Source organism: Monodelphis domestica, chromosome 3 (genome assembly GCF_027887165.1).
Source record: "Monodelphis domestica isolate mMonDom1 chromosome 3, mMonDom1.pri, whole genome shotgun sequence".
NCBI lineage: Eukaryota > Metazoa > Chordata > Mammalia > Didelphimorphia > Didelphidae > Monodelphis > Monodelphis domestica.
The window spans coordinates 11,481,989-11,493,679 of record NC_077229.1 but is presented as its reverse complement, the minus strand read 5'-3'; the positions used below and the strand labels follow the sequence as shown (position 1 = coordinate 11,493,679).

At 41.9% G+C, this 11,691-nt stretch overlaps 1 gene segment (V, D, J or C); it reads left to right on the top strand.

Annotated features, from left to right (window-relative positions):
- The first annotated feature begins 10,381 nt into the window (after positions 1–10,381).
- LOC100617003 (immunoglobulin lambda variable 3-19-like) lies at positions 10,382–11,111 on the top strand. The segment is given in 2 exon segments: positions 10,382–10,460; positions 10,600–11,111. Coding segments are annotated over 2 exon segments (363 nt in total).
- The last annotated feature ends 580 nt before the right edge of the window (positions 11,112–11,691 follow it).

The following is an 11,691-nucleotide window of genomic DNA, read 5'->3' as shown; positions in this document are numbered from 1 at the left end:
CTCCTACCACTAAGAAACAGCTGAGAGCAATTTTAGGAGCAACAGGGTTTTGTAGACAATGGATTCCTTGCTATGGGGAAATCACTAAACCCCTTATAGCATTAACAAAGGATTTGGTTCCTGAACCCCTCAAATTAGAGCCTGAACACTTGTCAGCTCTAACAGATCTGAAAAAGGCTATCATGTCTGCCCCTGCTCTAGGCATCCCAGATTACAACAAGCCATTTACTTTATATGTGCATGAGCGAAGAGGAGTAGCCTCTGGTGTGTTAACTCAGACTTTGGGACCTTCTCAGCGCCCAATTGCTTATTATTCTGCCCAACTAGACCCAGTAGCAGCAGGAGCACCACCATGTCTTAGAGGAGTAGCTGCTACAGCCTTACTAGTAACAAAAACCGTTGATTTAGTATTGGGATGTCCATTAACAATAATGTGCCCACATGAGATTGAAGCATTATTGGTAAAACATAGAACACAGGCATTCTCGGATCAGAGAATTACAAGGTATGAAATAACCTTATTAAATAGTGAAAATATTACCTTGAAACGCTGTTCAACTCTTAACCCTGCCACCTTGCTTCCAGATTTACCTACTTCAGGAGAACCACTACATAACTGTGAAACATTAGTGTCCATGGCAGAAAAGCCTCGAGATAATCTCTTGGACACTCCCTTAGACAATGCAGATCTGATTTTATTTACCGATGGTTCCTCTTTTATGAGGGATGGCATACGTTACACTGGAGCTGCCGTAGTCTCAGAATTTGCCACTGAATGGTCAGCTTCACTACCTTCTAACATTAGCGCTCAAGGAGCAGAACTCATAGCTCTAAAACAAGCTTGTATAATTGCCAAGGATAAAAAGGCAACAATTTATACGGATTCTAGATATGCTTTCGGCATTTGTCACTCAGTCGGGATGCTATGGCTCCAAAGAGGATTTTTAACCTCAGCTGGAAAATCCATAGCTAATGCAGAAATTATTAATGAAGTTCTTTCTGCTCACAAACTGCCTAAAGCCCTAGCTGTAGTTCATTGCTCTGCCCATACAGGTGGCTCTGACCCTGTCTCTAGAGGAAATGACCGAGCAGATGCCGCTGCAAAACTAGCAGCCATAGAAGGACCTGGATTAATTTTAACATTAACAACCACTGATAATTCAAATTTATCACTCTCCTATAATGAAAAGGAAGTGGAAAAATGGAAACAAAAATTTAAAGCAAAACAAATTAATGGAGTATGGGTATCACCTGAAGGAAAACCCCTGCTCCCTAGAAGTTTCTATAACCAAATTTGCCAATCTATTCATAAAAATGGTCATTTTGGCACCCAGGGCATCGTGGACTCTGTCAAGAGAGTATGGATAGCCCCTGGTGTAACTACTGTAGCCTCTAAAGTATGTTCAGCCTGCCCTATTTGCCAGGCATATAACCAACATGCATATCGTGGAAAAGCCTTTGGGGGACGTCCTCTGGCTTACACACCTTTTGAACATCTACAGATAGATTTCATTACAATGCCAAAAGCTGGACATTATAAATTTTGTCTAGTAATTGTAGATCAACTAACCAGATGGCCGGAAGCATTTCCTGCGACCCGAGCCACAGCAGATTTTGTTGCAAAGATACTTTTAAAAGAAATTATTCTTCGTTTTGGCCTACCAGCACGTATTGACTCCGATAGAGGGAGTCATTTTACCGATTCTGTCTTAAATCAAATATATTCTTGCTTGGGGATAACTCCAAAATTCCATGTTCCATATCACCCCCAGAGCTCAGGCCAAGTGGAGAGGATGAATAAAGAACTTAAGACTATGATTGGCAAATTATGCACTGAGACCCATTTAAAATGGCCTGAAATTCTTCCTCTGGCCCTATTTTATCTTAGAAGCAGGCCTAGAGGAGACTTACATATTTCACCATTTGAGATGCTTTTTGGACATCCGCCTATACAGGCTAAGCCTTTCTCCCCGGCTTATACATCGCTATTAGGGGGAGATATTACTATTGCTTCCTATATACAGGAGTTACAGCACAAATTACGTGAACTTCATGAATCCGGAGCTGCAGTACAAGCTGGACCATTAGACTTTTCTCTGCATGACCTGAACCCAGGAGATAAAGTTTATATCAAGAATTTCAAGCGAACTGGAGCAACTGAACCTTCATGGGAAGGACCATTCCAAATATTATTAACTACTCCAACATCTATAAAGATTGGAGAAAGAGACTCTTGGATTCACTGCTCACATGTGAAGAAAGCATCTTCTGCTGAGACTGATTGACTCTATCCTATCATATGAATTGTGACTCTATCTTATCATAAGGATTGGAGATAATAATCCATAGACAAATGGATATTTTTTTTCAAGAATATATTGAATTACTGATTTTTTTTCTTATTATTTCTTATTTCTTTTCTTTTATTTTTTTATCAGAATAATTGATTTTTTCTCATGTTTTGTACTGAAGGTACACATAATTAATATTAATATTTTTTTCCCTGCAGTAATACAAGTTAATATATATACTCTTGCTATAATATCAATATATGCCTAAAAGCTTTAAACTATGGGAACCTGCCATTTATTGATAAAATATTATAGGACTGTGATTAATGTTTGTGTCTGATTCCAGGAAAAGGGATAAAAACAAGGAGCACAGACTAAACCTGAATAGTGCCAATAGAGCACACATGAAATATTAAAGTGAGACTCAAGGTTGCGACGCTTAACTTATGTTTAAGTCGTAGGACTTCCTTGTATCTACACTCCTTTTGAAGTACTCAAACAAGTACAAAGCTTGACTATCATGCTGGCTCCCTATATCTCTGAAAAAAAAAATCAGACAAGGGAATGACATTTCCCCATCAAAATAGAATTCTAATTCTTTTCTTCTTATATTATGGCAACTCCCTGTAGTCTTGGCTACAAATGGCTAAGTGAAATATTACTGTATTCTGTCCTACATACTTGTGGGATAGAAATTACTTTAAACTGGACCTATACAAGGCCTATTTTGAATTTTTCTTATGTTTTTGATTATTTTTCTATTCTTTTGATAATTGACACATACACCCCCATAACTGAACATTGCATTCTGAGCTAAACTTGATTTTTTTTTTAAATACTTACTTCAGGGGGGATTGTATTTTAATTTAAAATCTAAGAATTTTTGAATTTTTTTTGTTTGAGATTATATTTTTATAAAAATCCAAGACTTTTGTTTAAGATTTTACTGTTATAAAAAAATTTTAAAGATTTTGATTTTGTTCGAGAAAAGATCTTCAAGAAAGAAGCTTGAAACTTTTATATCCAGAGAATGAACTGTTGCAGAAAGATGCCAAAAACCTACACTTCATCAAGAAGATCAAGAATGAACTTTGGATGTGATTGATTGGACTGAACTTTTGATTGAACATTTATTGTAACATTTATGCCAAAAGGGACTGCCCCTAATTTGGCTTTCTGTCAATGCGCCTAGCAAACATTGGTTTTGCTTTCTTTTCTTTTCTATTTCCTCTCTCACTATTCTAATTTCTCTTAGAAAATTGAATATTGTGTATATCTTTAGTTAGAAGTGAATTTAGAACTACAAAATGATTATGTTAAATGATCAATGGGGAGACAAGTCTCCCAATGATCATCAGGGGGGATTGTAAACCTCAAATTTCCTTAGACTTATAATTGTTGAAAATTTCACCATTGGGATATTTCATACTTGGAAAATTTCTTACTGATAGTCTATTGGAATGGGAACTCCATTGGCATGGGAGGTTCCTTCTCTTCCCTTCTTAAGATTACTTTAGGACAGAAACCCTTTGCTGAACAATGGAAAGGACTTTGACCTATGCTTAAGCATAGAACAGGAATTTCTTTGAGTCTTGATTGATTTTAGAATTGATACAATGGAGATACTTGGAATAAATCTCCACCCTATTCAGTCCTAATAGGATTGAGTAAGGGCTGCAGCCTAGATCAAAATTTAATTATTCCAATCTCTACCATACTCAAGTTAACAGGATTTAGAAAGGGCTGTAACAAAGGAGTAAAGATTTAATCATTTGAAAAATATGACCTTCAACAGACATGTGCAAAAGCCAGAAACCTCTGGGCGGTCCTGGGTTAAGCGAGAGCCTCCATTGACAGGGAAATTGATGAAGAGTGATTTGGATGGTGTCCTTAAAGATAGGAGGGTCTGGAGACTGGAGGAGGTGGTTGAGTTTTTGGTCGGTGTGGTTCCTGGGCTCTGAGGAGGCTTGCTCTGAAGGAAGCTGAAGGTGGGGGCCTCTGAGACTGTTTCTCCATTTGGACACGTGAGTAATAGGGACTGATCTTTTTTCTTTGCTCCAGCTATCTAAGGGCTTGGGCCTTTTGGCCCAGCCTAAACAGAAGGGGTATTTAAGCCCTATTCCCTTCTCTCTCTCTATATATATCTCTAATTCCTTTCTTACTCCTATTGTAATTAAACTCCAAAAAAAGGCTGACGGCTGACTTGAGTTTTTCATTTAGGAATTACATAGCTGATTCCTTGGCGACCTTAAATTAATATATATCAGTCTTTTAAAGTGATTCCCTTGTTACAAGAGGAAACATCCTCTTTGCTCTTTGGTCTGGGTGGTCCCATCTTCCTCTCTGGCCCTTCCCTCTCTGTGTCAGGCTGGCTATCAATCATATTTAGACAATTCTCAAATTCATTTAAACCATCATGCATTTCAAGATCTAACAAAACATACTTCTAACAATGAGTTTGTGCTAAATAAAATCTGGCTAACATTTCACATTTAACTGACAAACAATTATCACAATACATGAAATTACATTTGTACCATATCAAAATCATTAGCAATCCTCCCAAGTTGCATGCATCAACCCTTAGAAGTAATCTTATGTGAAAAGTGCCTCTAACTGTGGAGTATAAATCTCCCTTTTCTGCTCTGAATTTTTCTCTTTTTCTTTCCTTCACGGGCCCATCCAAAGGAAGAAAGAGGAAAAAATCACTGAATAGATATTTGCTTTTGTCCTCTGCTCAGGATTTTTGATTGTGGGAAGTTCAATATTGCAACTCCCCCATTTTCCTGTTTGTGAGTGTCCAATTTAAGAATACATAGAGATGAGACTGTGACAATGACAACAATAAACAGAAACATCCCCAAAGTAGGAGAGTCTCACCAGTTGTCTTTCTGTTCAGAATTGGCCCTCTTCATCCCTGCAGCAGAGGAGGAAGACAGATCTGATCCATGAATTGATAGCTTCCTGGTTTCCCCCTTTTTTTAAAATTATCTCTGCCTGGATTTCTCAGTGGGCCCTTGCCTTAAAATCCAAGCAAAGAGTTTGGAGAACTGTGAGCCTAGGAGGGGGATAAAACTAAAAGGTAAGTAGGCTCTGTCCATATTATGCACTCTTTCCTGCAAAATATGTCCAATTGCCACGTGGTGTTAGAATTTACGGTATCAAAAAGCCAATTTCCGCATTTTTTCCCTTGATGTTGCTCATGTATGCAACATGAGAGAAAACAAACAAACAAAAACTCCCAATTGAATTTTCGCTCAGGCTACTCAGATTTGATCTCTTCCCAACAGGAGAGGCCTCTGAGGAAACTTTTCCTTTTGTTTTAATTAGGTTGGATAGTCCCTATCTGGCTCAGTCTCAGACTTGGGAGCCACTCCACACCTAAGGCTTCCCAGACTGAAAATTGAGAAGTCCACCACAGCCACTGCCCATGTTGAGGATGGTATTACAATTTTAGGGTGCCATGGATACGCCATGACTCTTACTTATCGAAAGTGTAACATGGTCATTCAACATTAAAAGAAATTAGGGTTTTTCCCCAGGTATTTAGAGCCAATTTTTCCCAGTTATAAAAGTCACTGGAAGAAAATGGCCAATGAGACTGTGGGCTCTTGCCTTGAAGACAGAGAAACGGGTAGTCATGAGGGAGAGCATTGTGGACCTCTGAGGTGGATGCTCCCTCTCCCATAATGTCCTGTAGAATGAAAGGAGTTAGTAGGATGTACACAAAGATGTTGAATATGAAAGCAGACAGGGAAATACCTGACGGGCTGGTCAGACAAGACAGACACAATAAATATGAATATTTGATTGGATGTGGTCCTATACTCAACCCAAGGGGATAGGGGTAAGTGGTCCCAAAAACAGAGAGGTGTTCGGGCTTCCCCCAGGGCCATACCCCCTTCTTCCAGTGCATCCACTGGGTTTCCGACCTCCAATGTGGGGGGCCTCTAACCACCCCAAGTTTCACCCAGGGGGCTCTAACACCCCTCAATTCCAACTGGGGGGGGCCTCTAACCAACCGAGGTTCCAACCACGGGGCCTCTAACCACCCCAAATAAAGTTGACTAAAATCAACTGACCAGAATACCCTGCTAAAGGGAGTCAAGCCCGAGGTAACCCTCCCACAGCCCATCGAAGGGAGAGGGAGTCGGGGATCCTAAGGTGAAGGCAGCGAAGAAAGGTGTCATAGTCTTCATCGACACGCTTCCCAATGTGATGTCCAGTTCTGGTTCTGATTCCAAGTTGGATACACACACGGTAATGCAATATACAGGAGGTACTTTAATTCAAACTATAGCCTGGGTCTTCACAAGAAGTGAGACCCTGAGCCTTTCCTAGAGGAGGCTTATATAGGGGCAGTAAAGAAAAGGGGGTGGTCTTATACTTAGGCGCCAAAAGGAAGGACACATCAGTCTTAGTCTTTGGTACCCAGATGTTCAACAGATGGTCATGAGAACCTAGGTCAGGTCAGTGACTCCTGAGACAATATATCTTTGTGAAACCTGAAGTCCTGAGATAACATATGCTTGTGAAGCCTGAGATAACATATGCTTGTGAAGCCTGAGATAACATATGCTTGTGAAGCCTGAGATAACATATGCTTGTGAAGCCTGAGATAACATATGCATGTGAAGCCTGAGATAGCATATGCTTGTAAAACCTGGGATAGCATATGCTTGTGAAACATAAGGATTTGTCATTCTTAGTTCTTGGGATATGGAGCCCATTTGGGATTAATCTGGAGAGCAAGTTCTCATGATATTAATCGGTTTCTTCACCAAGATTTCTGACCTATCCCCTCGCGGGAAATTGGAACTGCATCCTCTCCCAGTCCGCACTCAGAAATAGGGGGGCAGTTCTCCCAAATCAGTCCGGCTTGGCAATAGGCTGTCCTGAACAACCCCTTGGCCAGTGACCGGTGGTCAGCCAGTTAGCCATATGTCGATGACTCAGGAGAACTTACCCCCTCACTCTCACACAACATTCTCCACACATTCATTCAAAACCTCCAGAGGCTAGTCACCAGACCCTACCGTCCTCCACAGAGATGTGACGTGTTCCGGATCCCGTCATCTCCAGTTGCCTCAGTGACAGGAATCCCCTTCCTCTATGGGTCATATTCTGTTTCCTTTGTGGGATCCTAGAATAAGCCTCGATATGAAGTGTCCGGTAAATTGATCCCAAGGCTGAAACGAGACTACAAATGTAACACACAGGAGGGAGTTTATTAAACAAACTGCAGTTTGGGCTCAGCACTCTAAAAATGGCTGGGGCCCAAGCCTGGGGCTTGCAGGTTTTTTATACACTTTTGTGGTAGATGAGTGCACAGGAATTCCTGGGGTGGGGGCAGAACCTCCTGGGGCTGGGGTGTTATCAGTTCCTGGCATATGCCAAGAGGGGGAACGATGGGAACTCCTAGGGGTAGGGGGCCACCGAGGGGAAAGAAGGGGTTTGGGACCTGGTTCTTCAGGTAAAACTGAACTCATCTGAACATTTTGGAAAACAATATAGAATCATTACAAAGAATTATGAAATTGTATATACCCTTTGGCCTAGAAATACCAGTATTAGGTCTGTTTTCCAAGGTGATTAGGGAAAGGGAAAAGAATATATCTGTTTTAAATATTTATGGCAGCTCTCTTTATGGTGGCAAAGAACTAGATATTGAGGAGATACACATCAGTTGGGCAATGGTTAAAAATTTTAGGGCATACGATTGTGATGCAACACTCCTTGTAACTAAGAAGTGATGAATGATTTATTATATTTTTAAATATAAAGAACTGCATTGAATTATGAAGTACATAATGAACAGAACCAAGAGGAACTTGTATATAGCAATAGCAATATTATTTGAACAATAACTATGAATGTCCACCTCCGGAGAAAGAATCGATCAATAGACATATTCAAGACATAGTTTTCTATGTATATATTTTTAAATGATGCCTTCTCTAATGGTTGGAAGAGAGAGATAGAGACACTTCAGAACTTTAAAATCACAAAAACTATAAATTAAAGAAAAGGATGCTGAACCTAAGACCTCTCCTTGAAGGCTGACTGCATCTAGATAAATCAATGTGACTTTGTGAGCTCTAATACAAGCCTAGGCTTGTTTTTTTGGCTGAGTGATCAGTCCAGTCCCTCTTCTACTTGGGGGAACTCTGGGGGGAAAGCCATATTTGTCTTCAGCAAAAAAATTAAAACCATTCACAGGAATACAAAATGCAGAACTAGGCACCAACAGAGGCACACAAATGACTATGGTTTACCATGACTTCAGAGCAAAGATTCTAACACTCAGTATGGTAAGTGTGATAGAAAGTCAATTAGGAAAGACTAAAATAAGATTTCCCTCTATCAGTGATAGTCCACTGCAAAGGAGATAATGCACAACTGTGGCGGGGAATCGTGTCCCGCCAGGATACCCCAAATTCCTTGAGACATCCCAAGTCAAAGAATACATGAGGGACTACATCCCTGCTATGCTACAAATAGAGCTACAAAGCCAACCTAGTGCCACCCAAGAGGTTTCTGAGTAAACAAAGGATCATTGGCCTCTGGCTTTATTTACACTACATGATAAGGGTCTTAACAAAAGGGGGGACCTATTCATGTCTCAAACATCCCTAGGTTTCTCAAGATAGGTAATTTAGGATTAGGACATCATGAAGGTTTTTTTACTTCTGCTCAAGCCCCTACACCCAAAGGCACCTATTATGTTACCTAATTCTCTCTTGATTGCCCCTCACTTTGTTTTCATTGTTTATCTCCCTCCCCACCTTTCCTCTCCCCTTCACATAGACCCCTTCCCTTCAGGATATAAAAATCCTGTACTTTTCTTTGTTACAGAAAGAAGTTGGTCCTGCCCACTCTCTCCCATTTATTCAACCTAAATAAATCTCTATCTTTGAAAAATTTGCACCAGAGTCTATCATTCTTGAAAGAGCACCCTCCCCGGACCAAGGCTTCATCTCCAGCCCCCACAACATAACTATGAGATACCAGTCAGCAAGGTCATGGAAGCTCTTCCAACTTCATTCAGTTGCAGTTGAGGAGAGGAATAAGAAAATGAGAGTCAAGCAAGATTTGGATTTGGGAAAGCATTAGTGGAACAAGTAAAGCAGGGGAAGGGAAGTTGAGGAAAGAAGGCAGCTAACATTGAAGTCATTAAAAATAGAGTGCAGATTGAGAAAGGAGGAAGATGAGGTTAGAGGAGGCATGATCAACTTAAAAGCACTGAGCTGAGTGGCTCAGGGACCCTGGCCACCAGGAGAATACACACAGGAAGCCTAAGAGGTAGAGACAATGTAGAGACAATTTCAGATTATTGTAGGGCACTGGATCATAGACTTGGTGATAACCAGATCCTCTGGTGTTTTGGACCTCGGGATCTGACTTGAACATTCATTTTATTCCATTTCTATCCCCAAGCAGCAGCAATCAGAATGATCAGTTGAGAAAATACCCCCAAGAAAACACAGCATTTGTGATGAAAAGTCTCCCTTGACTGCCTTTGAATGCCCACAAAATGCAAATGTTCTCCTTCCTTGGGTGCCCTGAAACTCTCTGGTGTGTCCTGTGCATTTGCTCAGGTTCTGAAATGGACAAGGATCCCTTGTGGTTAGAAATGGACTATTTCAGGCCAGAAGGAATCTTAGTGATCACCTGGTCCAATCCAATCATTTGATGGAAAGATGTTGCCTGGAGACAAGTCACCTGTCCTTCCCCACCACCTCCTGAGATGCCTGATCATCATGCACCCTGGGGACCCCATGAGGGCTTTCCCTTGGTCCTTACTGTGAGAAAGCCTTTGATCTCCCAGGACACAGTTCTGGGTCTCAGTTCCATAATGTCAGAGTCTCGAAGTTGGAAATGACCTCAGGAGCTTTAGAGGTCAACTTCTCTGTGCACAAGGACATGCTTTTGCTCCATCATCCGGGTCACCTCATCAGGTAGATCTTATGGGCTGCCCCACCAGCAGCAGCCTAGAGCAGGGGAAGATTTGCATGAGGAGCACCACCTCTCTGAGAGTCCAGAGAGGATATAAGAGAATGCCAGCTGAGTCTTGCATACACTGGGGGGCTTCCACACACAGAGTTCTTGGAGGAGCCTTCACCATGGCCTGGACGCTGCTCCTGTTCCAGCTCCTTACTCTCTGCATAGGTGAGTCCTCCTGGCATCTCTTCCCTGGGCTCAGAGCCCGCAGGCTACTCCTTGTCTGGACCCCAAGTTGACTCTGGCATGGCCTTTTGGAATGGACACTGCTTGCCTCTGACAGATCTCTTCTTCCCTTTCCTTCCAGGTTCGATGGCTGCCTATGTGGTCACTCAGCCACCCTCAGTGTCCATGTCTCTGGGAGAACAAGTCAGCCTGTCCTGTGATGGGGATGGTATTGGTAGCTATGCTGTATCCTGGTACCAGCAGAAGCCTGGCCAAGCCATTCTACCACTTATTTATGGTGATAGCTACCGGCCTGAAGGGATCCCTGAGCGATTCTCTGGCTCCAACTCGGGGAACACAGCCACGCTAAGCATCTCTGGGCTCCAGGCTGAGGATGAGGCCGATTATTTCTGCATGGCGTATCATGGTAGTAGTGGTGTACACAGTGACACAGACTGATGGGGAAGTGAGACAAAAACCCCTGCCAGGCTCTGCTCACACAGCGCCCTTCCTCCTGGAGAAGTGGCTGGTGAAGACAGACATCAACAACTTCTCCTTCAGGCCTCTCTTATTCCCCAACTCCTTTCACAGCCAGAAGCAGAGCCATTATCAAACGTTTATTGGCATTCATTAATGTGATGTTCTGGGACTGTGTTAGGAAACATACCTGGAGTGGGGAGGGGGGAGAAGTCAGGCCCTGCCCTCAGGGAGCTTTTCATTGAAGGGGGGAAGAAGGTCAACAGAACCTCTAAGATCTTTAATCAGGACAAGGACAAAGTTCTTCTGGCCACCACATAGTCATGAGCTCCTAAACCAATACTGTCACACCAAGCTGGGTCTGAGACTCTGGAAACAATGTCTCTGGGGAAACTCACCAGAAACGGGAATGTTCATCAGGGGAAATTCCAAAGAACTGAACCACTTGGAGTCCCAAATATAATTTGGGGAATAAAGGAAAGGAAGGAGAACTGATTGGCTTACATGGAGACCGAAGGCAGGAGGATTTCAGCCCAGACACTAAGGGAGAGACTTCTAAGGCAAAAGGGTACTGAAGATTTGAGCTTCTTCATCATGCCTGTTTAGGGTGCTTAATGGGTACTTGATGGCTTATTTAATTAGTTTGAGACCAGAGTTAGTTTGGGAGTTCTTTGAAGGCAAGGTCCCATGGGACCAAGGTAAATTTAGGGGTTCCATAAATGACTTAAAGTAAAAATCCAAAATAAAACTTATAAAG